Source organism: Entelurus aequoreus, linkage group LG18, assembly GCF_033978785.1.
Source record: "Entelurus aequoreus isolate RoL-2023_Sb linkage group LG18, RoL_Eaeq_v1.1, whole genome shotgun sequence".
In the NCBI taxonomy this organism is placed as follows: domain Eukaryota; kingdom Metazoa; phylum Chordata; class Actinopteri; order Syngnathiformes; family Syngnathidae; genus Entelurus; species Entelurus aequoreus.
Window position 1 is genome coordinate 14,903,786 of NC_084748.1, and position 27,237 is coordinate 14,931,022.

The following is a 27,237-nucleotide window of genomic DNA, read 5'->3' on the forward strand; positions in this document are numbered from 1 at the left end:
GTCCCTTTAAGTCTTCTCTCCCGCCTTCAAAACGTTCCCGTTTCCTTCAGGGATCCCGTCAACGGACTGGGACTCTGCTGCTCTCTCGAGTCCAGCACAAGATGGACGACGGCGTCCATCAACAAGGAAGCGGAACGTTGAAAAGATGACACGGAATTGAAGAAAATAGTGGAATATTTTAAGGCTGCTGTGGAGTTGATCTGAGTCCACTCGGCGCTCTGCTTTCTTTCGGATCGGCCTAAAAGACGTCCAGCTTGTAAAAAAACGGTTCATTTAACTTTTTTACAATCAAACGTAAAACTGCCTGTTCTCACCAGAATTTAGGGAAACATAAAGCACTATTTCTAGTCTGATCCAAAAGGTACCTATTTTGTTGAAATATACAAAAATAGATTATATCATAGTTAAGTATAATAACTTTTCTACAGACTGCAGTGGAACACTTTGCTGGGTTATACGATTAGGGTCTGAACTCGGGTGACAGTTGGAGCTGGGGTCAAAGATGGGCTGGGTTTTGGGTTGGATCTGGGCCCAGGGTTGACCTGGGTTCAGGGTTGGAGCTGGGTGTTAGGGGCTGAGCTAGAATGACAAATGGAGCTCGAAGAATGATTGGGGAAGGCTTGCATTTGGAGCTAGGGTTAGACCTGGGTTTAAGTTTAGAGCTCGGGGTTAGAGCCTGAGCTTTCATGAGATTTAGAGCTCCAGTAAAGGTCGGGGCTGAGGTTAGACCTGGTTTTAGGTTGGAGCTGGGGTTTAGAGCCTGAGTCTTAATGACAGTTGGAGCTCCGGTAAAGGTTGAGGCTGGGTTTAAGGTTGGAGCTGGGGTAAAAAATGGGGCTGAGTTCAAGGTTGGATCTGGGGCCAGGATTAAAGCTTGGTTTATGGTTGGATCTGTGGCTAGGGTTAGACCTGGGTTTAAGGTTGGAGCTGGGGGTTAGAGCCGTAGCTTAAATGAGAGTTGGAGCACCGATAAAGGTTGGCGCTGGGTTTAGGGTTGGAACTGAGGTAAAATATGGGGTTGGGTTTAAGGTTAGATCTGGGGACAGGATTGGAGCTCGGGCTATGGTTGGATCTGGGGCTAAAGTTAGACCTGGGGGTTAGAGCCTGGGCTTTAATGAGAGTTGGAGCTTCAGTAAAGGTTGGCGCTGGGTTCAGGGTTGGATCTGGGGCTAGGATTGGAGATGGGTTTAGGGTTGGACTTGGGGCTAGAGTTGACCTGGGGTCAGGGTTGGAGCTGAGGGTTAGGGGCTGAGCTGGGATGAGAAATGGAGCTAGAGTAAAGGTTGGGGCAGGGTTTACGGTTGGATCTGGGTTTAGGATTGGAGCTGGTGTTAAGGTCTAAACTGGTGTGACGGTTGGAGCTGAGGTAAAGGATGCAGTTGTGTTTATGGTTGGAGCAGGAGTTGGGGTTGAAGCTGAGGTGACAGTTGGAGCTGGGCTGGGGTTGGTTTTAAAGGCTGGAGCAGGGGTTGAGCTTGGTCCTGGTGCTTGGTTTAAGGTTGGAGCAACACGTTTTGTACAAAACATGACTAAATTCTTGCGAGAACATGTCTTTTTCTGCATGATATGACTCGACAACTTCAACATTTTCATGACTATGTCAGCTTGACGTGTATTCCTTTGATGGTTTTGGCACAAATTGAAGTATTTCACTTCCCATTTTGCTTGTCCTTTTATGCTCATCACATTCCTACAACACCGTATCCCCGCCCTTGCAAACAAGCGTAGAAAGTTAGCAACTTGTTCCAGACTGCTGGCCATAAATGCACGACTCCGGTAGACTTGCGAGAGGGCCCCTGCGGTTCATAGACGTGTGATCTATGTTTGACACCGGAATGGGTTCAATGGGGTCGGACTGTTGGCAAAGAATACATTCAGTTGCGTTGGCGGCGGACTCTGCATGAGTACACGTGAGCGTATGCGTTGTTGGGGGCCCGGGCGGGGGAGGGGAGGTCTACAGGGGGTCAATTGTTTTTCCACAGTACTTTGGTCTTAAGAATGATTGGACGATTGAAAGGTGAAGCAATCTTGTGCAAATTGTTGTTGGATGTTTCATATGTATATATATATATATATACTGTGTATGTATACGTGAGGTCGTCTGTAAATAGATCGTATCTAAAATTGTTTCAAAAACACTCGTTTCTGTAATTTGTCAAGTTGGCACGACGGCACCACAGTGGAACCAGAGATTAAAAACCAAAGAACCCAGTTCTTAACTGGGAGACATGGGGAGATGAGACACAGTGGAGCTACGGTGTTTTCAGGAAGGAAGTCAACAAGAGTTCTAGCTCTTTTTTCCTTTTTTTTTTTTAAACAGTGCAGATATTTTTCCCTCTAGGGAGTTAAAGACATTCATTTGAAGATTTTTTTTTTTTTTTTTTAAAGTTCAACTTGAAAATAAATTTTAAAAAAACATTGTAACTGAGCAGGTGGCTAACTAGCTAGCTAACTAACTTCCTGGAAAGAGTTTCAAAAAGCCCGTCGTACAAACCTCAGCTGCAAATATAGAACTTTTCTTATCTGGGCGGCGCCCCCTTGTGTCAGCCGAGGAGCTGGCGCAAGGTCCTCCCGGTGGCGCTCAAACGTTCCTTGCTCTCGTTGTGTCCTCCTCGGCCGGGGTTCCGACCAGCCTGGACTCGGTTACGGAGCCATGCCACGTGGAAATCATGGAGTAATGACGCGGGTCGTAGGAACAGTAAGAAGAATAATTCATAGTCGTAAGAATAATAGCAACATATTGTCGTGTCGTTTTCTGGAAATTCTCTCTAGAAAAGCGTTTGGCCGGGAGAAGCTAGAAAAGGACTTTGCCACCCCCCTTGTGGGATTTTGGCACATTACTCGCTCTCTAGTGGCAACTACCGGCTGCTCCTTCTTTTCACCCCTTTTCCACGGCACGACACGCTTCAGCTTGGCTCGGCACGCTTCCAGGATTTGGGTTTTCCACTCTGGCTCAGTAGGGAAATGTCTGTGATGTTCAAGCGGTGCTAACGATGGCCGTTTCATATCCCGGTTATTATTGGTAAACTGGCTCAAAAACTACTTTTGACCAAGTTTTATAAACAGAAAAAATATAGACAATATGAGATATTATTCTTGTTTTAAAGCGCAGTTTTACTGTTGTTATTAAGAGTTTATCTACCTGCGTTTTATTTTTTTAAAGTGTAGGTACAGAGTGAGTACAGTGTTTCTTAATGACTAGGGTTCCACGTCCGGTTTATGTGGCGTCACGCACAGGCGCAGACTTACCACGTTGCCCAGGTCCCCACCACTTCTCGCAGCCACTGTCATATGCTCTCTTTTTTCCACCAGTCACACACTTCCCACCTTCACCACAATAGCGCAACGCAGGGGTGAATACCGAATCCCGTACTTTGTTGACACTGATTCCCGTAAAACCCAAACGGTGCCATGTTACGGAAAATGGGAAGCACCGGACGTCAAGCCCGGTTGCGGACTTTGCCAGCTCTTCGCGTTTTGGCGATCACTCGGCCAAATGTTGCAATTTTCAATGCCAACAAAGAAACCGACTCAAAAAAACACTCCAACCTAAGTAAAGTCAGGCTCCACTTTTCCAAAAATGTGTTAGCTTGATGTTAATATACATTAGCTCTGCTATTGACATGCTAGGAATTAGCATTAGCGATTTTACATGGCGATTTCAACACTTCCAAATTTGTTAATGAAAACTACAACTACGATGCACGTTATAATCAAACAGATGGTGACTGTTAAGTACAATACTTACAGTATCAACACTTTTAAGTGCGCAACAAAAGACGAGATTTAGCACAGACTTGCAACTGTAATTGTACTTGAAAGGACTCAGAAATGTGTAATAAAACTAAATATAACATCTGGACAGCAGTTATCATAATCAGGTTATTATTAAATGTTGCAATAAAAAAATGAAATGTATAATCAAAAACAATTAATATTCATTAACACACACAAAAGTACCAAAAAATTGTACCATTGAGTACTAGTATGGATTCCCAGGTACCAGGAATTGGTACCATTTTGGTTAAAATGTGAACGGTACCCAGCCCTAGCGCTACGCGCTACATTCGATCCAACTGCACTAGCAAAATAATGATCTCCAGAACTATTTAAGTTTGTTAGATGTTCATCGTGTTCCTGTTAATTACGGTAAAAGCTTTGGGATCCGTGATAATCATTGCGCATTGTGCCTAGCTTTAATATGCAGCTAGCATCGTAGTTGCTAACTGTGCTAAATTACCATGTTTTTTTTATGATGTGAGGGGCCTCAGGGACTAGTTTTGCCCTGGGTCCCTAGATGACTAGATCGGGCCCTAGTAATGCGGGTTCACTTCCTGCTGTAGAACCATATACAAGTTTAGATTGTGGTATGTTGTTTGTAATCTGGAAATAGGTTGATATCTCTTGTATTAATGTTAGCATTTAGACTAGCTAGCGAATAGCACGCTTCTTCAGTAAATGGATTTACCATGAATTGATTAACGTGGACTCCGACTTAAACAAGTTGAAAAACATATTTGGGTGCTACCATTTAGTGGTCAATTGTACGGAATATGTACTGTACTGTGCAATCTACTAATTCAAGTTTCAATCAATCAATCAATGAGATCACCGGGTTTGTTAAAGGGGAACTGCACTTTTTTGGGAATTTTGCCTATCGTTGACAATCATTATGGGAGACAAGAAGACAAAAGGTTGTTTTTTTCCCCCCGCTTTCTAACATGTAAAAATCATCTCGTTCTTGGCTAAGCTAAGGTTAACAATCAATTCTACCACTAAATCACTTTAAAAATGCATTCCTAAACCGACAACAATACTTAATTTACATTGCATAACCTGTATAATAACTCAACTGTACCAACATTGTTATTGTAAGAGCAAACACTGAGGAACTATTTTTCTAGCTTACTAACACATCGCCATGCTACGTTATTAGCCCTAAAAGCTAACTTCGCTTCTACGTCAACACGAAACGCGTTTGAGTGTGTAATGTACAACACTGCGATAGGACGCCGATCTGTACTGACTGAAAAACATGAACAATCATATTACAGTATCTGTAAAGTATTATTTCATATTTATTTTGTACACAGCTAGCCAGACAGCGTATGTACTGTAGTTGTAATAACACACATGACCTGCTGCGTGTATCATCATCATCGATATTAAAATGACTCACTCAATGGACAGTTGTCCTTTTGGTCCATTTTTTCCGGTTTATTTGGGTAAGCACTCCATTTATGTCAAAATAGCTTGGCTTCCAGTTCCACATTTACACCTCACTCTCTTGGCTTCCGTCTGCTTCAACGTCTCACCCTCTTCTTCGCCGTACCTCATCCTCCATACTTGCCAACCTTGAGACCTAGGAATTCGGGAGATGGGGGGGGGGGGGGGGGGGTTTGGTGGTAGCGGGGGTGTACATTGTAGCCCGGAAGAGTTAGGGCTGCAAGGGATTCTGGGTATTTGTTCTGTTGTTTTACGATGCGGCTGTTCTCCCGAAATGTGTTTGTCATTCTTGTTTGGTGTGGGTTCACAGTGTAGCGCATATTTGTAACAGTGTTAAAGTTGTTTACACGGCAACCCTCAGTGTGACCTGTATGGCTGTTGATCAAGTATGCCTTGCATTCACTTGTGTGTGTGTAAAAGCCGCATATATTATGTGACTGTGCCGGCACGCTGTTTGTACGGAGAAAAAGCGGACGCCACGACAGGTTGTAGAGGACGCTAAAGGCAGTGCCATCACGGCACGCCCCCAATAATGTTGTCCGGGTGGAAATCGGGAGGAATTCGGGAGAATGGTTGCCCCGGGAGATTTTCGGGAGGGGCACTGAAATTTCGGGAGTCTCCCGAAAAAATCAGGAGGGTTGGCAAGTATGGTATACAAAACGTTGATGGAGGCTTTTGAAGTTGTTTTAGAGGCTTTAAAGGCTACAACAGTGAATCCTATTAGTGTTTTTTATCATCTTTAAAATCCTCACAAAAGACATATGTGTTCCTGTCTCTCATAATGATTGTGGACGATGGGCAAATTTCTAGAAAAAGTGCAGTTCCCCTTTAAAGTGCGGTTATCAATCACAGTTTAATGACCATTTTAATTTAAAAGGGTATTACTAACCGTGGGGTGTAGTTTATCTTCAAAATGGTCACAACCCTAGTCTCTGGTGTTTGGTTCAAGGGAAGAGGTGGGAGTGTAAAAATGCAGGTGTGCAGATTTTTGATACAATGAAGCGCGACCAAGCTGCAGTGTGCCTAGAAACAGTACCCGGTAGTCCCTGATGGTCCTCGGGTTAGCCCGTGAAACCGCGTCACTAATGAGTAGTGCCGTGGAAAAGGAGCGTTGGCGTGGCCGAGCGACCCGTCCTGAAAATGTCCTTCCTCTCACTGAGTGTAAAAGCAAAGTCTGTCCCTTCCTGTCTAAGCGAAGTCAAACTCCAGGACGTGTTTGCCCGCTAGCTTTGTCCCGCCCGGGACGGAAACATACAAAGAGCTACATAAGTTAGAGCTGCGAGTTCCATTAGATTAGAAAAGAGATCACTACAAGTTACGATTTCTGTGGTTGGATATAACCACTTTGGTCCTCCATGTTTGTGAGAAGGCTTTGAAAGACGCGTGTGTTGATTCCGTCACTTCCTGGTCGTTGTGTTTGTGTGTATTTATTTACAGGTCCGTGCGTGTCCACAGTGTGGTTTCCTCTCAGGCCTTCTGCTGGGCCGACACCCCCTTCCAGTAGTCCAAAATGTCGTGGAGATCCTCGTCTTTAGCGAACTGAACCTTCCGCCGCAGCGCGTGCCCGGCCGCCACGTAGCCCTCGTCCTCCATGGACGCCTGCCGGTGCCTCTTGCGGTGCAGTTTGAAGCGCTCCCACAGTCCGAGGGTCGGGGTGCATAGTAGCCCTTCCTCTTCCTCCTCCTCGTCCTCCTCGGGACTGGAGCAGTAGCTGAGGTTGTGGTACTGCGGCGCCAAAGCGTAGTGCGGCGCCAGCTGCGAGTAGGCCAGCTCCCGCTGCTTGGCCTGCCGGCTGAGCGTGAGGGGGTCCAACGTGGAGGGCTTGCGTCCGCCGGGGTGGTAGTGGAGCTCCTGCATGATCTGAGGGTGGTGCTGCAGTTCTTGGAGGTGCTGCTGGGAGCCGGGGTAGGAGTGGCGGTGCTCGTGGTACTGGCGGATCCTCTGGGCCTCGGCCCGTAGGATAGCCGCTGCCGGGTTGACAGTGCGGATGGTCTCTTCGCCGCCCCTGTCTCCTCTGTCTCCAGGCGAGGTTCTCTCGATGTAGTGAGTGTCTGAGGCGTGGTAGGCTCCCTCAGAGTGGAAGGAGCGAGGGCTCCGGGTAGAACCAGGAGACGAGGATGTGCTGGGCCTCTTGGAGACCGGGGCCTCCATGCTGTGGTGTCGCTGCAGTGAGTGATGGTAGCCTCGGCCTCCTCCTCTTCCACCCTTGTAGACCGGCGAGAGGAACTCTCCTCGTTCTCCTTGCTCAGAGAGGAGCACCAACTGTGGCTCTGCTGTGGACACGGCCCCTCCGCCTGCCGAAGACGGGGATTTGATGCCCTGTTGAAAGGAGGTAGATTCAGACTTGAGCGCGTCGATGCAGTTGTTGATGATCTGATTGACTTTATCCACTTCTTTAGCGATGGTGGAGATCTCGGCAACGGATCCCTGGGGGTTGGCTTGCGGCGACATCTCCCTCTCCCGCTCCCTCTCCCGCTCCATACCAGACCCCCGGACGTCCATGTAGTTGAGCTTAGCAAGCTTGTGAGGCGGCGTTTCCACCACCTCCTGCAGCTGGTATGGATCTATCTCAGCACCGTGAGGTAGGTAGGGCATCCTGGACAGACTGTCCCCGCTGGAAAGTTTCTGAGAAACAGGACCGCCACTCCCTTCTTCGATATCCCCATCGCCGCCGTACTTGAGCTCTATCAGAGTCCTCTGGATCCTGCTCATCTTGCGCTCCTTTTCCTCCATGATCCTCCTCCGCCTCAGGCAGTGGACAACAAGTCCGAGGAAGAGCAGCATTCCGAATAAGCATCCCAGAATAGTCATAATGTAGTGTGTCGCTGACGACTGATTGGCGACCCTTTCTGGTCCTCCCCGGCGGCCGGTGGAGATGGTCAGACACGTGTGGTTGAAGCGTAAAGAGTTGCGTATGGAGGCCACGCAGTACGTGTAGTCCGTGTTGGGTTTCAAGTCCTTCACCTCGACATCTTCTCTCTGTTTCTTCAGCTTCTGGATGTCTGTGAAGAAGCTGTTGTTGTAAAGCATCAGGATGTACATTTTCCTGTACGGATGAGGGATCTCCACCGTAATCACAGCGCTGGAGTGCTGCACCTGTTTCAACGTCATGACCGGGTTGGTTTCCGTGAATATGGTGTGATAGATCACCTCGTCGGGGGGCGTGCCCGAAGCGCAGTCGTCGAGTCCGCAGGGGGAGAAGTCCGGGGACAGGGTGGTGGCGTCCAGCAGGCCGTTGTAGAAAGAGGTGGCGTTACCGCCGACGTCCGTGCACACCAGGCTGAGCACGTGCAGGGCGTTGCGTTGCGCGGGCATGCGGGGGTTTTGGCTCAGGAGGTTGTACCCTGAGAACCCTTGAGGGGAGTCGCACACCATCCTCTCGCTGGTCCTGTTCGGGAAGGCGCCGAGCCAGCGCAGAAAGCCCAGCAGCTCGCAGGAGCAGTTGAAGGGGTTGGTGTAAAGTTCGCAGGTGGTCAGCTTGGAAAGTCCGGAGAACAAACTGCCGTCCAGCACCTGGATCCTGAAAACGGAAAAACAACAATCAAGCCATGAAAAGCGAAGTCATTTATAGACATCAGTTTCTAAACACTAAGAGATCTCACACTATTATGTTAGATCCACTATGGACTGGACTCTCACTATTATGTTAGATCCACTATGAACTGGACTCTCACTATTATGTTAGATCCACTATGAACTGGACTCTCACTATTATGTTAGATCCACTATGAACTGGACTCTCACTATTATGTTAGATCCACTATGGACTGGACTTTCACTATTATGTTAGATCCACTATGGAATGGACTCTCACTATTATGTTAGATCCACTATGAACTGGACTCTCACTATTATGTTAGATCCACTATGAACTGGACTCTCACTATTATGTTAGATCCACTATGGACTGGACTCTCACTATTATGTTAGATCCACTATGGACTGGAATCTCACTATTATGTTAGATCCACTATGGACTGGACTCTCACTATTATGTTAGATCCACTATGGACTGGACTCTCACTATGTTAGATCCACTATGGACTGGACTCTCATTATTATGTTAGATCTACTATGGACTGGACTCTCACACTATTATGTTAGATCCACTATGGACTGGACTCTCACTATTATGTTAGATGCACTATGGACTGGACTCTCACTATTATGTTAGATCCACTATGGACTGGACTCTCACTATTATGTTAGATCTACTATGGACTGGACTCTCACTATGTTGTATCCACTATGGACTGAGCTCTCACTATTATGTTAGATCCACTATGGACTGGACTCTCACACTATTATGTTAGATCCACTATGGACTGGACTCTCACTATTATGTTAGATCCACTATGGACTGGACTCTCACACTATTATGTTAGATCCACTATGGACTGGACTCTCACTATTATGTTAGATCCACTATGGACTGGACTCTCACTATTATGTTAGATCCACTATGGACTGGACTCTCACTATGTTAGATCCACTAAGGACTGAGCTCTCACTATTATGTTAGATCCACTATGGACTGGACTCTCACTATTATGTTAGATCCACTATGGATTGGACTCTCACACTATTATGTTAGATCCACTATGGACTGGACTCTCACTATTATGTTAGATCCACTATGGACTGGACTCTCACTATTATGTTAGATCCACTATGGACTGGACTCTCACTATTATGTTAGATCCACTATGGACTGGACTCTCACTATTATGTTAGAACCGCTATGGACTGGACTCTCACTATTATGTTAGATCTACTATGGACTGGACTCTCACTATTATGTTAGATCCACTATGGACTGGATTCTCACTATTATGTTAGATCTACTATGGACTGGACTCTCACTATTATGTTAGATCCACTATGGACTGGATTCTCACTATTATGTTAGATCTACTATGGACTGGACTTCCACAATATTATGCTAGACCCACTCGACTTCCATTGCATCCGGTCTCCCCTAGAGGGGGGGCGGGTGTCACCCACATATGCGGTCCTCTCCAAGGTTTCTCATAGTCATTCACATCGACGTCCCATTAAGGTTGTGAGTTTTTCCTTGCCCTTATGTGGGCTCTGTACCGCTGATGTCGTTGTGGCTTGTATAGCCCTTTGAGACACTTGTGATTTAGGGCTATATAAATAAACATTGATTGACAATATTTATTACTTGGACTTAACATGATGTTAGTTTATTTGCACAAGCAGGTCTTCTAGTTATATTTAGGCGTAGCAACCATAAAAGAACAAACATTCATGCGATGTATTGTCCTTTCTTCACGTTTAGTTCTGCTCTCTAACACTACTAATATACTGGAGACTAAACTCGATTGCATCACAGAATGTTTCTCGAACAAATCAAATGTTCAAACAAACATTTTACAAAGTGATCACTGCAGACACAAGCATGGTCCGATTTTATTCCACAAAGATGATGAAAGTGATATTTTTAAGAGCCATTTTCTTCGACGCGCTTACTTTTTTTCTGACTTTGTTACCTTAATGAACCACTTAATTCGTGACTATAAAAGCTCTTTCCTATCTCTCTATTTGAACGACTGTAAAACCCAAGAACAGAACAGCAATACGGCATTTTCTTGCTGGCACAAGTCGCAAAAATGACTGAGAAAGTTGAGGAATGCTCATCAAACACTTATTTGGAACATCCCACAGGTGGGTGTCATGATTGGGTATAAAAGCAGCTTTTGTGGCAAACCCCCCTCCCCCGAATACATACTTGTTCATGGAGAGGTCAACGTTCTCGATGTTGGGGCACTCCCAGAAGGTGTTGGGCGTGACCGTCTCGATGAGGTTGGCTTGCAGGTAGAGGTACTGCAGCTTGCCCAGCCCTCGCAGCATTCCCTCCGTCAGGTTCCTCAGTTTGTTGAAGCCCATCTGCAGAACCTTGAGGAGTAGGTGGAGGGGGAGGGAGAGGGGGCGGTACAAAGACAAGTGGGATTACTGGTAATCTCCCAAACAGAGGCGGCCAGCTCGCTACAGAGCTGCAACATGCAGAGCCAGATGACGGGCTCAGCGCCGCACTTCATGTTTTGCATGCTGATCAGAGCCTGCTGCTGACGCTTCAGATGGTTTCATGTTTGCATCGCACCTGCTGGCACGGCAGCTCCTTCGCCGGCATGTGGGCAGCCGCGTGATTCGCCTCGACAAAAGTATCAATAGCGACATGAAAAAGCACTGAACAACACTAGAGATGTCCGACAATGGCTTTTTTTGCAGATATTCCAATATTGTCCAACTCTAAAGGGGGGGGGGGGGGTGTATATTGTAGCGTCCCGGAAGAGTTAGTGCTGCAAGGGGTTCTGGGTATTTGTTCTGTTGTGTTTATGTTGTGTTACGGTGCGGATGTTCTCCCGAAATGTTTGTCATTCTTGTTTGGTGTGGGTTCACAGTGTGGCGCATATTTGTAACAGTGTTAACGTCGTTTATACCGCCACCCTCAATGTGACCTGTATGGCTGTTGACGAAGTATGGCTTGCATTCACTTGTGTGTGTGAAAAGCCGAAGATATTATGTGATTGGGCCGGCCTTTAAGGCACGCCCCCAATATTGATGTCTGGGTGGCAATCGGGAGACAAATTCGAGAGAATGGTTGCCCCGGGAGATTTTCGGATGGGGCACTGAAATTCGGGAGTCTCCCGGGAAAATCGGGAGGGTTGGCAAGTATGACTGGGAGACACAACTGCTCTGTACTTCTCCCTACGTCCGTGTACCACTCCGTACAGCGGCGTTTTAAAAAGTCATACATTTTACTTTTTGAAACCGATACTGATAATTTCCGATATTACATTTTAAAGCATTTATCGGCCGATAATATCGGTAGGCCGATATAATCGGACATCTCTAAACAACACGCTTTCCCCGGCAAGCGGCATCATTTATTAGCACGAGTGCAGAACGCCTGCCACCTTAAAAAAGATGATCCAGTGTTTCCATAGGGTTATTTATTTTCCTGAGGGAACTCTCCTGAAGGAATCAATAAAGTACTATCTATTTATTCGAAGGTGGATTTGGTGCCCTCTCTCATTAAAGCTGGGGTGCCTAAATTATATTCTTTAACTAAAAAAATAAATCTTATTACCATCATTTGTACTCATTTCTGGAAAAAAAACAAAAACGTACGTCTGCCTTATAATGAAGTATTTCAGTAAATAAAACCCTCAGAAGACAAAGTCATTTGTCTTCGGGGCGGTCAACCCTTCCAGATCCTATCAGAGGATTCAGAGAAAGGAGGGGGGGGAGCAGAGCCCACGGAGGAGCCTCCTAATTGGCTGACGCGATATATAGTGACGCAAACTTGTCTGCTAAAGACCCACCCGGAAAGATCGCAATACCGGCGCTTGTTGTTACAGCCTATACTGATAAAAAAAAACAAAAAGAGGAAGAAAAGAAAAGACGCTGTATGTCAGAATAATTGTATCTAAGTTATCACAAAAACTTTGTGTTGCTATGAGTTACCGGCGAGAGGACAAAAGCTGTCTTTGATCCTACCAATCAAAAGGCTTGTAAAACTCCACTGTGTAGGATGGGAAGCCACATGAAGGTGTTCTGTTTCTCCACAGAAAAATTGTGTCTTGACCCAAGAACTACAAAGCGGAGAGGAAGCAGGGCCTGACTCCCCTCAAGGCACCTTTTCTTCGAACTGTTCTGTGACCGAGGGCAACGGCTGTTTACGACCTTTTCTTTGAACCAACCTTTTCTTTGAACTGTTCTGTAATCAAAAGCGATGGCTGTTTACAACCCCCGTCCCTTAGGAACAGCTGTTGCCATGTAATCAGGAAAAGTCCAAAAGTCAGGAGCGTGGTGAGTCTGTGCAAAGAGTACAGTCCAGACGTCTCTCCACAAGTGAGCCAAATTTTATTCTGTCTCTGTTTAATTCCTTGCTTCTTGTCTTGTTTAATCGATGTCATCAGTGTTTGAACCTGACACTGTATGTCTAAATAATAAAACAAAGAAGAGCCCAAACTGGAATAAATATTGGTCCGGTGTATTCACAGTTTGGATTCTTCCTGGTGACGCAAGAGTCTATTACCCCAGCTTGAACAAATGATAATGTAAGTGTGTGGTGCAACTCGGCTTCGCGACACACCTCATACGCGCCTGCTTTGCCAGAGAAGTAGCAGAAATTAACTGTGAGGCACTTTGTCGCTATATTTGGCGAGTAGGTGTATAAATTAAAAGTTAAAAGGGTTAATGGTTGTGCAATGACTGGAAAGCGCCACTCTGCATAGCAACTGACCTGTGGTCAACGTTTAAATTGCCGCAAAAACACATTTTAAGATATTCAACACTACGGCTAAAGTGGATCGCACACAGCCCCAAATTTGTCACGTTTCGTGTGTCAGGTAAACCGCGATGAATGGGGCCATAAGAATCCCCTTTCTACTGTATGTAAAGTGCCTTCATATTTAATGTATTCTTTATCTAAAGTAATATATATTATTTCCAAATCTACAGATCTTAGATTTTTTAATTTATTTAAATATGCCTGTCTGATATAGGAATAGATGAGCTCCGCCTCCATTAAATGACTATATAATACAGAACAACGTCAGAGGGCCATAACCAGGGGACACCGTGGGGTCATGTATTCTCTCACAAGGGGTAATAATTACTGTGGAACACTTTACCTGCCAGTAAGGGACTCTTCCACCTTTGCTGCGTTCAAAAGCCAATTAAAGGTCGGGTTCAAAAGTAAACAGATGCGTGATCTCACAAATGAATAAACACAATCATAAAAGGTAATTTAATCAAGGTCGTAATATGACATCATTATTTTTACATCAGAGCACTTTGTTGCGGCAATTCATATACATTTGTCTTTTTTATCTCAGTTTTATTTCATTAAATTGTTATTCTTAAAGTAATTAACTAGCTTTTGGGCTCTCCTTTAATTACCTGAATGTTAATGAGTCCTTTCTCTGTGTTTAATTGTTAATGTTATTTGATTGTACGTATACACCTGTCTGAAAACTACCGGTGGAAATTAGCCTTTGGCTCGCTCACTAACTCACTCACAAGCACATATATACACACATATACTTATATATATATATATATATATATATATATATATATATACAGTACAGGCCAAAAGTTTGGACACACCTTCTCATTCAATGCGTTTTCTTTATTTTCATGACTATTTACATTGTAGATTGTCACTGAAGGCATCAAAACTATGAATGAACACATGTGGAGTTATGTACTTAACAAAAAAAGGTGAAATAACTGAAAATATGTTTTGTATTCTAGTTTCTTCAAAATAGCCACTCTATTGCTCTGATTACTGTTTTCGCACACTCTTGGCATTCTCTCGATGAGCTTCAAGAGGTAATAGTTGAAATGGTTTTCACTTCACAGGTGTGCTTGAAGCTCATCGAGAGAATGCCAAGAGTGTGCAAATTAAAATAAAGAAAATGCATTGAATGAGAAGGTGCGTCTACACTTTTGGCCTGTACCTTTATATATATATATATATAAAGGTACTGATGTAACAGTTGGTTGGGGGGGGCGCATAATAAATGAAAATAACATAACATATATATATATGTATATACACTACCGTTCAAAAGTTTGGGGTCACCCAAACAATTTAGTGGAATAGCCTTCATTTCTAAGAACAAGAATAGACTGTGGAGTTTCAGATGAAAGTTCTCTTTTTCTGGCCATTTTGAGCGTTTAATTGACCCCACAAATGTGATGCTCCAGAAACTCAATCTGCTCAAAGGAAGGTCAGTTTTGTAGCTTCTGTAATGAGCTAAACTGTTTTCAGATGTGTGAACATGATTGCACAAGGGTTTTCTAATAATCAATTAGCCTTCTGAGCCAATGAGCAAACACATTGTACCATTAGAACACTGGAGTGATAGTTGCTGGAAATGGGCCTCTATACACCTATGTAGATATTGCACCAAAAACCAGACATTTGCAGCTAGAATAGTCATTTACCACATTAGCAATGTATAGAGTGTATTTCTTTAAAGTTAAGACTAGTTTAAAGTTATCTTCATTGAAAAGTACAGTGCTTTTCCTTCAAAAATAAGGACATTTCAATGTGACCCCAAACTTTTGAACGGTAGTGTATATATATATATATATATATATATATATATATATATATATATATATATATATATATATATATATATATATATATATATATATGTAGCCTAGGTGCTATCACTGATAGATATATATATCAGTAATAGCACCGAGGCTATGGAATAAGCTCCACCACCACTCTGGACTCTTTTAGAGCACATCTTAAAACTCACCTCTTTACCGCAGATGACTTTTGATTTATGTGTTCATTGTGAGTCTTAAATGTTTATTTTAGATTCCTTTGTGTGTCTCAGTCTCTGGTTTTTTTTTTGTTTCTCTATTTGGGCTACATATATACATATATATGTATATATATATATATATATATACATATATATAAATATATATATACATATACTCATATATATATATATATATATATATATATATATATATATATACACACACATATACACATATATATATATACATATACTCATATATATATATATATATATATATATATATATACACACATATATATATATATATATACATACATACATATACACATATATATGTATATATATATATATACATACTTATACACATATATATGTATATATATATACATATACATACATATATACATACATACATATATCTATACATATATATACACACATACATATATATGTATATATACATACATACATATATATGTATATATACATACATACATACACATATATATATACATATCAATCAATCAAAGTTTACTTATATAGCCCTAAATCACATGACATCACATGGACAAAGATATATACTGTATTTATATATATATATGTGTGTATATGTATATATATACATATATGTATATATATATATATATATATATATATATATATATATATATATATATATATATATATATATATATATACATATACATACATATGTATATCTATATATATTTATGAAAATATGCATGTGTATATATGTATGTATATGTATATACAGTATGTGTATATATGTATTCACATATATACACATATTAATGTACATATACTGTATGTATATATACACATGTATATGTATATATGTGTACATTTGTACACATATATACTGATGTGTATTCATAAATGTGTATATATGTGTGTATATATATGTATATACATATGTATATATTTACATATATTAGTACATGTATATATATGTATGTATGTATGTATATATATATATACATACATATATACTGTATACATACATATATACATGTATATACAGTATATATTACAAACCAGCCCCCAAACACATTTTTCTTCTCTCAATGTGAGTCAAAATAATTGCCCAGGCCTGATTTCGGGTCTACCTGAAGCATGTCAGGCCTACTTCAAGCATGTTGGTTCTACTACTACCACGTAGCGTTTACCTAAACCATCTTGAAGCATCTAGGGTCTACTTGAAGTGTGTCGTCACCAGGACTCACCTGCAGATTGAACTGCGCCGAGAAGGCTCCGTCCTCCACGTAGCTGATGTCGTTCTTGGTGAGGTTCAGATAGGTGAGGTTGCCGAAGCGACTGAGAGAGGAATAGTGGACGGAGCGGATCTTGTTCTCATTCAGCCTCAGGTCCACGATGGTGCTGCGTGGACAAGGATCGGACTGTCAACAGAGTCTTAGTGAAGCTCAGTTTCCAACAAACAGGTATGGCTCTGTTGGGTTTAGTAACCTTGTGGTTGGAGCAGAGTTTACAGTCCAACAGGACCATGTCGAACCAGACAAGAAAGTCTTACCTGTTGATGTGCGAGGGTATGGCCTCGAAGGGCGGCTGGTTCATGCTGCAGATGGCCAACCACACAAAGCCTTTCTCTCCCTCGATGAGCCAGCAATCGGCTGCCACTGTAGGTAACCCCAAAACGGACAGCAGGGCGATCCAGCCGAAAAACGCCGACCAAGAAGTCCTGCCTTGTCTCGGCTGTCCCGGTTCTGCCCTCCGGTTCCGAGGGGACACCGCTAAGGTATCCATGGGAGAAAGCCGCCAAGAGGCGCTCGCCGTTGGACATTTACTTCTAGAGGACGGCATTTGAACGTCACAATCTTGTGTCAGGAGTAGGCTCTTCTGGGGTTTAAATGGGTCCAGATTGGTCGGTCCTCATGTCCTTAGTGGGTGTCGGCCTCGCTGATTGGACGAGCACTTCCTGTCCCTCTTCCTCATTGCTCAGCGCTGCCAATTTTGGGTGCAGACCGGATCTACAGAGGCAGGAAGAAGACAGCGATGAAAGAAAGTAATCAACCGTGACCTCGAGAACGACCCGGAGGGACAAAACCTCATTTCTGTTTGGTAATTCCAGACCAGGGAATCAGTTTTTCTTCATAAAAACAACCCAAACATGTCATTTATATCAATGATCTCTTATTAGAGTGCCAACGATGTCCATCCTAAGAATGGCTTCCGATGAAAACCAAGTTAGAAGATATGTACATCGCATTTCAACAGTTCCGAAGTCCTGGTCATCTGTGCAGACCCCTGCTGAACACAGGAGCTCATAAAACTCATCTTCATTGGTCGTTTAGCCGTTCAGACTTGTCGGAACATTCAAACAGAGCAAGGACAACGACTTCATAACAACGCATGATTAACTTTAATGAACCACCGCGCACCAGTACCCACACGTCGGCCTTGTGTCGAGGGTAGATACCGTATCCTACGAACCCGAGCACACGAGAGTCAGAAAGGAAGATTGGTGGACGGGCAAACGAGGTTGACCTGAGACAAGCATGGATTCTGGGATTGGTTCCGGCTTCTCTGGGGAATTTGATACCGTGGACCGTTTTCTTGTCTTTGAGAGATTTTTTTCTCTGCAGTCAGATTGGCAAACAGGAAATGCAAGGCAGCAGCAGGTCTGGGATTCTTTTTGAAGTGTCAAGAAGGAATGAGGTCTAACTAAGCTAAGCTACTGTAGCTAACTACTACACTTTCAAAACAAAAGCACGGACTAATTTGATTTGAATTCATTTCAATGGGCGACGCAATGAGTTTTTCGAGCTACTAGCTATGTCACAGAACCAGATAAGGTCAAAAGTTGAGGTACTACGGACAAAAAGTCGGCGGAAGTCGCGAGCTCGCTGGCTAACTCGCTTTCGAGGCAGACTTTATTAGAAATATTACGATTAAAAACACAAATATGGCTGACATGTCATGTAGAATATTGATTGATTGATTGAAACTTGTATTAGTAGATTGCACAGTACAGTACATATTCCGTACAATTGACCACTAAATGGTAACACCCCAATAAGTTTTTCAACTTGTTTAAGTCGGGGTCCGCGTTAATCAATTCATGGTACAAATATATACTATCGGCGTAATACAGTCATCACACAAGTTCATCATCAGAGTATATACATTGAATTATTTACATTGTTTACAATCCGGGGGGTGGGATGTGGAGGGGGTTGGGGCGGGGGGCGGGGGGGTTAGGTTTGGTTGATATCAGCACTTCAGTCATCAACAATAATATCATCTGAGAAATGGACATTGAAACAGTGTAGGTCTGACTTGGTAGGATATGTACAGCGAGCAGTGAACATAGAGAGATCAGAAAGCATAAGAACAAGTATATACATTTGATTATTTACAATCCGGGGAGGTGGGATGTGGTGGGGGGAGGGTGTTAATCTAGGGTTGTAGTTGTCTGGAGGTGTTCTTTTAGTGCACTTTTGAAGGAGGATAGAGATGCCCTTTCTTTTACACATGTTGGGAGTGCATTCCATATTGATGTGGCATAGAAGGAGAATGAGTTAAGACCTTTGTTAGATCGGAATCTGGGTTTAACGTGGTTTGTGGAGCTCCCCCTGGTGTTGTGGTTATGGCGGTCATTTACGTTCTAATATGCAGTTTGTCACTATTTTGCCATTAATATAAAGCATGTCGTAAAAGTGTAGAGTTTTTTTTTTATAAACTTTATTATTTGTTTAAAAAAATATATTTTACAATGCACCCCCAAAATGTTTCTTGTCTACTAAATAGTCACTTTTTAAATGAAGCCCTACAAAAGCCTGGTATTCTGTAGGGGTGTTAAGATGTTCGAATGAATCGCGATTCTTATTTGTAACGATTCTTAATTGATTAAAAAAACAATTGATACAATTTTATTAAACAAACCAGTTTTCTTTTAAGTAATACAGGAATGTATCACAGCTGTTGATCTATTTTATGGAGGAATGTGGTTAATCATAGAACTGGCATCCATTGTTACTAAAAAAGTATTGATTTTGATTTGATAATTATTTTCGATTCTGAATTGAATCGTTGCCCCCAAGAATGGAATCGTGCGGTGCCCAAAGACTCACATCCCTAGGATGCGGGCTTGTGAGTAATACCACTAGTGTGCCGTGAGATACAGTCTGGTGTGCCGTGGGAGATTATCTCATTTCACCTATTTGGGGTAAAAAAATATTTTTTGCAAACCAGTAATTCTAGTCTGCAAATGATGTGTTGTTGTTGAGTGTCGTTGCTGTCTAGAGCTCGGCAGAGTAACCGTGTAATACTCTTCCATATCAGTAGGTGGCAGCAGGTAGCTAATTGCTATGTCGTAATCACAATATGCAGACAGTGGGAGGCAGTGTGCAGGTAAAAAGGTATCTAATGCTTAAACTGAAAAATAAACAAAAGGTGAGTGCCCCTAAAAAAAAAGGCATTGAAGCTTAAGGAAGGCTATGCAGAACGAAACTACAACTGAACTGGCGACAAAGTGAAGAAAAACAGAATGCTGGACGACAGCAAAGACTTACAGCGTGTGGAGCAGACAGAGTACATCCGTACATGACATGACGATCAACAATGTCCCCACAAAGAAGGACAAAAACAACCGAAATATTCTTCATTGCTAAAACAAAGCAGGTGCGGGGAATAGCGCTCAAAGGAAGATATGAAACTGCTACAGGAAAATACCAAAAAAAGAGAAAAAGCCTCCAAAATAAAACACTACACACAGGAAAACAGCAAAAAAAGTCCAAATAAGTCAGGGTGTGATGTGACAGGTGGTGACAGTACACCTACTTTGAGACAAGAGCTATAGTGTTGCATGCTTAGTTATGGTTTAAAGTCATATCTGACGACTTTTTATCGTCAATATCGAGTTTCACATCTTAATGCTGGATTTGCTTTTGGATTTTTTCAATGAAAAAAAATGTGCCTCGGCTCAAAAAAGGTTGAAAAACACTGCACTAAACTGTTGTGTACTTAGTAGGTGAATGAGGTAACTGTCCAAGTACTTTAAAGTTCCTTGAAGGTAGACAAGTGCTACACAAGTGAAAGACTGTTTATTACCCACAATGCCTTTCTCAAGTCTGCATTTACTCAAGGCCACAGGAATGACGTCAATGGAGAAAATGAAAAGGACTTTAGAACAAAACTGGAATGAACTCCAGCAAGAAGCAATCATTGATACTTGAAATAAATACACGAGAGTAATCACCTCCAAACTGTAAGAACTCTTGTTAGTATCGCACTTTGCTGCATGTTAATTAATAACTACAACTACAATAAACTACCATTACATTACTACAATAACACTTCGGAGTCACATAACTTGGTACTATATGCTAATTGTTAGCATGCAAATTTTAGCACGCTAACTTTTCAAGCCATTTTTGCCGCCATACACTTCAGTCATATAATTTTGTACGTGACGTATGCTAGTTGTTAGCATGCTAACTTTTATAGCCAATTTTGCCGGCACACACTTCAGAGTCACATAACTTGGTACGTGACATAAGCTAATAGTTAGCATGCTAACTTTTATAGCCAATTTTGCCGGCACACACTTCAGAGTCACATAACTTGGTACGTGACATTAGCTAATAGTTAGCATGCTAACTTTTCAAGCCATTTTTGCCGCCATACACTTCAGTCATTTAATTTGGAACGTCATATATGCTAATTGTTGGCATGCCAATGTTAGCATGCTAACTTTTCAAGCCATTTTTGCCACCATACTCTTCAGTCATATAACGTGGTACTCGACATATGCTAATTGTTATCATGCTAATGACTTTTCTAGCCAATTTTGCCACCGTACACTTCAGAGTCATAGAACTTGGTACTTGACATATGCTAATTGTTAGCATGCTATTTACTTTTCCAGACAATTTTGCCGCCGTACACTTCAGAGTCATACAACTTGGTACGTGACATATGCTAATTGTTAGCATGCTAACTTTTCAAGCCATTTTTGCCGTCATACATTTCAGGTATATAATTTGCTACGTGATGTATGCTAATTGTTAGCATGCTAATGTTAGCACGCTAACTTTTCAAGCTATTTTTGCCGCCATACACTTCAGGTATTTAATTTGGTACATGACATATGCTAATTGTTATCATGCTAATGTTAACATGCTAACTTTTGAGGCCATTTTAGCCGCCATACATTTCAGGTATTTAATTTGGTACATGACATATGTTACTTGTTAGCATGCTAATGTTAGCACGCTAACTTTTAAAGGCTATTTTTGCCACCATACATTTCAGGTATTTCATTTGCTACATGATGTATGCTAATTGTTAGTATGCGAATGTTAGCACGCTAACTTTTAAAGGCTATTTTTGCCGCCTTACATTTCAGGTATTTAATTTGGTACATGACAAATGCTAATTGTTAACATGCATTATAATGCTAGCACGCTAACTTTTCAAGCCATTTTTGCCGCCACACATTTCAGGTATTTAATTTGCTACGTGATGTATGCTAATTGTTAGCATATTAATGTTAGCATGCTAAATTTTCAAGCTATTTTTGCCGCCACACATTTCAGGTATTTAATTTGGTACATCCATCCATCCATATGACATATGCTAATGGTTAGCACGCTAACTTTTCAAGCTATTTTTGCCGCCACACATTTCAGATATTTAATTTCCTACGTGATGTATGCTAATTGTTAGCATGCTAATGTTAGCACGCTAACTTTTCAAGCCATTTTTGCCGCCATACACTTCAGGTATTTAATTTGGTACATGACATATGTTAATTGCTAGCATGCTAATGTTAGCACGCTAACTTTTCAAGCTATTTTTGCCGCCATACACTTCAGGTATTTAATTTGGTACCTGACGTATGCTAATTGTTAGCATGCATTATAATGTTAGCACGCTAACTTTTCAAGCCATTTTTGGCACCCTACACTTCAGGTATTTAATTTGGTACATGACATATGCTAATGGTTAGCACGCTAACTTTTCACGCCATTTTTGCCACCCTACACTTCAGGTATTTAATTTGGTACATGACATATGCTAATTCTTATCATGCTAATGTTAGCATGCTAACTTTTCAAGCCATTTTTGCCGCCATACATTTCAGGTATTTAATTTGCTACGTGATGTATGCTAATTGTTAGCATGCTAATGTTAGCACGCTAACTTTTCAAGCTATTTTTGCCGCCATACACTTCAGGTATTTAACTTGGTACATGACATATGCTAATTGTTAGCATGCTAGTGTTAGTACGCTAACTTTTCAAGCCATTTTTGCCACCCTACACTTCAGGTATTTAATTTGGTACATGACATATGCTAATTGTTATCATGCTAATGTTAGCATGCTAACTTTTCAAGCCATTTTTGCCGCCATACATTTCAGGTATTTAATTTGCTACGTGATGTATGCTACTTGTTAGCATGCTAATGTTAGCACGCTAACTTTTCAAGCTATTTTTGCCGCCATACACTTCAGGTATTTAACTTGGTACATGACATATGCTAATTGTTAGCATGCTAGTGTTAGCACGCTAACTTTTCAAGCTATTTTTGCCGCCATACACTTCAGGTATTTAATTTGGTACATGACATATGCTAATTGTTAGCATGCTAGTGTTAGCACGCTAACTTTTCAAGCTATTTTTGCCGCCATACACTTCAAGTATTTAATTTGGTACATGACATATGCTAATCGTTAGCATGCTAATGTTAGCAGGCTAACTTTTCAAGCTATTTTTGCCGCCATACACTTCAGGTATTTAATTTGGTACGTGACATATGCTAATTGTTACCATGCTAATGTTAGCACGCTAACTTTTCAAGCTATTTTTGTCGCCATACACTTCAGGTATTTAATTTGGTACGTGACATATGCTGATTGTTAGCATGCTAATGACTTTTATAGCCTATATTGCTGCCGTACACCTCAAAGTCATATAACTTGGTACGGAAAAAATATTGAACAGGGATGAAAAGAAAAGCGGCGATTACGAGACAAAGGAAAGTCATCGGGGAACTAAAACGAGGAAACATGGCAAAGCCGACGTAGCGCTTGGCGTCACCGTGACTACGGTGGGAGGTGAGGAAGGGTGTGTTTATTCTTAATGTTAATAAGGACACAATGGTATGCAGAGGTGTACTTATTACAAATGATACTGTTTATAGTCGCGGTGAGAATGGGGGCGTGCAGATTTGTTTCCTTTTTCCTAGCACGGTGAGTGCTATGCTAGGCTAACTACGCTAGCTTAAAAAAAAAAAAAAAGTGATACATTTTCATTCTTTAAGGGGAAAACATTTTCATTTTGTCCCCTGGAAGTGTCTATTTTGGTCCCGCTTGTCAAACAATCTGAGGTGTTTGTGTCACAAAGACGTCCTCTTTGTAGTCGGCAGCCATGACAGTCGCTCTTTGTGAGGCGCCCGCTTTAAAGGCTGCTGGAGAGACGCGCAAAGTGGAATCCACGCTGGCGTGGAGAGAGGAGGAGAGCAGGATGAAGCTGCAGGAGTCGTGGAGCGAGGAGGAGAGCAGGATGAAGCTGCAGGAGTCGTGGAGCGAGGAGGAGAGCAGGATGAAGCTGCAGGAGTCGTGGAGAGAGGAGGAGAGCAGGATGAAGCTGCAGGAGTCGTGGAGAGAGGAGGAGAGCAGGATGAAGCTGCAGGAGTCGTGGAGCGAGGAGGAGAGCAGGATGAAGCTGCAGGAGTCGTGGAGAGAGGAGGAGAGCAGGATGAAGCTGCAGGAGTCGTGGAGCGAGGAGGAGAGCAGGATGAAGCTGCAGGAGTCGTGGAGAGAGGAGGAGAGCAGGATGAAGCTGCAGGAGTCGTGGAGCGAGGAGGAGAGCAGGATGAAGCTGCAGGAGTCGTGGAGAGAGGAGGAGAGCAGGATGAAGCTGCAGGAGTCGTGGAGAGAGGAGGAGAGCAGGATGAAGCTGCAGGAGTCGTGGAGCGAGGAGGAGAGCAGGATGAAGCTGCAGGAGTCGTGGAGAGAGGAGGAGAGCAGGATGAAGCTGCAGGAGTCGTGGAGAGAGGAGGAGAGCAGGATGAAGCTGCAGGAGTCGTGGAGAGAGGAGGAGAGCAGGATGAAGCTGCAGGAGTCGTGGAGAGAGGAGGAGAGCAGGATGAAGCTGCAGGAGTCGTGGAGAGAGGAGGAGAGCAGGATGAAGCCGCAGGAGTCGTGGAGAGAGGAGGAGAGCAGGATGAAGCCGCAGGAGTCGTGGAGAGAGGAGGAGAGCAGGATGAAGCCGCAGGAGTCGTGGAGAGAGGAGGAGAGCAGGATGAAGCCGCAGGAGTCGTGGAGAGAGGAGGAGAGCAGGATGAAGCTGCAGGAGTCGTGGAGAGAGGAGGAGAGCAGGATGAAGCTGCAGGAGTCGTGGAGAGAGGAGGAGAGCAGGATGAAGCTGCAGGAGTCGTGGAGAGAGGAGGAGAGCAGGATGAAGCCGCAGGAGTCGTGGAGAGAGGAGGAGAGCAGGATGAAGCCGCAGGAGTCGTGGAGAGAGGAGGAGAGCAGGATGAAGCCGCAGGAGTCGTGGAGAGAGGAGGAGAGCAGGATGAAGCCGCAGGAGTCGTGGAGAGAGGAGGAGAGCAGGATGAAGCCGCAGGAGTCGTGGAGAGAGGAGGAGAGCAGGATGAAGCCGCAGGAGTCGTGGAGAGAGGAGGAGAGCAGGATGAAGCTGCAGGAGTCGTGGAGAGAGGAGGAGAGCAGGATGAAGCTGCAGGAGTCGTGGAGAGAGGAGGAGAGCAGGATGAAGCTGCAGGAGTCGTGGAGAGAGGAGGAGAGCAGGATGAAGCTGCAGGAGGCGTGGAGAGAGGAGGAGAGCAGGATGAAGCTGCAGGAGTCGTGGAGAGAGGAGGAGAGCAGGATGAAGCCGCAGGAGTCGTGGAGAGAGGAGGAGAGCAGGATGAAGCTGCAGGAGTCGTGGAGAGAGGAGGAGAGCAGGATGAAGCTGCAGGAGTCGTGGAGAGAGGAGGAGAGCAGGATGAAGCTGCAGGAGTCGTGGAGAGAGGAGGAGAGCAGGATGAAGCTGCAGGAGTCGTGGAGAGAGGAGGAGAGCAGGATGAAGCCGCAGGAGTCGTGGAGAGAGGAGGAGAGCAGGATGAAGCCGCAGGAGTCGTGGAGAGAGGAGGAGAGCAGGATGAAGCCGCAGGAGTCGTGGAGAGAGGAGGAGAGCAGGATGAAGCTGCAGGAGTCGTGGAGAGAGGAGGAGAGCAGGATGAAGCCGCAGGAGTCGTGGAGCGAGGAGGAGAGCAGGATGAAGCTGCAGGAGTCGTGGAGAGAGGAGGAGAGCAGGATGAAGCTGCAGGAGTCGTCGGCGCTCGCTAAAAGACGCTTCCTTTTTGTTTCTTCTGCGTCCTTCTTCAGCGCCACGATGGCATTATCTTGAAGGTTCATCTCGCCCCCGCCGCCTCGCAGCCGCGACGGCTGTAATCTCATTACCCCCGCCGAGGAGATTAGGAGGCCGTTTCCACGGAAACAACACTTTTCCGTCAGACGTCGGGTCCGGTTTGACTTCCTGTTCTTTGGAACGCCATGACGTGGTTTGTGTTTGAATGAGGCGGGATGGCGCTAGCTTGGTTTTAGCAAACGCCGCAATGTGCACTCCCGGCCAGCAGTTGGTGCTGTGACAAAACCGCTGTTCCCTTAGCTCGATTGAATTATTGTAGATTAATCACAGTTAATCTAAAGAAATATTTTTGTTTTTGTTCTTTTCGTTTGACTCTCTCGCCGATGAACTCGTCAAAGAGAATTATTCAGTACTACGGAGGGCCAAGTGGGACAAAATTTAATAAATAAATCAAATAAGGTTTTTACTTGAATAAATAAATAAAATATCAACAAATAAGTCACATTGTTTTTATATTAGATAAATAAATCAAATACTGTTATACTTAAATAAATCAATAAAATATTTAAATATAAATAAACATTTTTAAATTAAATAAATATATCAATGTGGAGGGAGGTGTGGCCAGTGCGCCTGCAGGAGCAAAGGTCACCGCCTCTGTCGGTGGTGCTGAGGACGAGCACCGTCAGATGGGGGCGGGGGCATGTGCTGACGGCGAGACACAGCTGACAGATTTCCCAGGTGGTACGTGTTAATCTAATCATCTGTTGCCTTTAACAGTAGGCGGCCGAGAGCACGAGGGAAGAGAGGATACGGACGTGACTGAAAGGTCACGTTCTGCTGGAGAAAGACTTTGACAAAAAATCTATGCACATTAAAACTTTGTTAAAACTGCACAACTGCTAGGAAGCAACTCCTACAATCAAATAATGTTAAAGTCAAATAAATAAACAAAATATTTAAAAATAAAATAACTTTTGTTATTTATTTTTTTAATTAAAATAAATATTTTTTTTCTTAAATTAAATTAACTACTATAATTACTTGAAATTTGCCATTTGATTATAATTGGAATTAAATATATACGTGTGTTAAGTGTTAATTCATTTCATATAAAAGTATGTTTAATTATTTATTGCATTTAGGGATGTCCGATAATATCGGCCTGCCGATATTATCGGCCGATAAATGCGTTAAAATGTAATATCGGAAATTATCGGTATCGTTTTTTTTATTATCTGTATCGGGGTTTTTTTGTGTTTTTTTTTATTTTATTTTATTAAATCAACATAAAAAACACAAGATACACTTACAATTAGTGCACCAACCCAAAA

General features: G+C 43.1%; 2 protein-coding genes across 5 annotated transcripts in view; one reads left to right on the forward strand and one right to left on the reverse strand.

The window, feature by feature from the left end:
• mad1l1 (mitotic arrest deficient 1 like 1) overlaps positions 1 to 13,206 on the forward strand; it is a 233,256-nt gene extending 220,050 nt beyond the window's left edge. The window contains exon 19 of the mRNA XM_062026580.1: positions 12,822 to 13,206. The gene's annotated coding sequence lies outside the window, so the exon portion shown is untranslated. The remainder of the gene's footprint in view (positions 1 to 12,821) is intronic.
• The window catches only part of elfn1b (extracellular leucine-rich repeat and fibronectin type III domain containing 1b), a 301,266-nt gene continuing 279,420 nt past the window's right edge, over positions 5,392 to 27,237 (reverse strand). For all 4 annotated transcript variants that reach the window (XM_062026574.1, XM_062026576.1, XM_062026577.1 and 1 more), the window contains 4 exons: positions 17,098 to 17,554; positions 16,793 to 16,946; positions 10,979 to 11,145; positions 5,392 to 8,746 (listed from right to left, as the gene is read on the reverse strand). In XM_062026574.1, the coding sequence (XP_061882558.1) occupies positions 6,694 to 8,746; positions 10,979 to 11,145; positions 16,793 to 16,946; positions 17,098 to 17,387 (2,664 nt within the window). In that variant the 5' untranslated portion in view covers positions 17,388 to 17,554 and the 3' untranslated portion in view covers positions 5,392 to 6,693. The remainder of the gene's footprint in view (positions 8,747 to 10,978; positions 11,146 to 16,792; positions 16,947 to 17,097; positions 17,555 to 27,237) is intronic.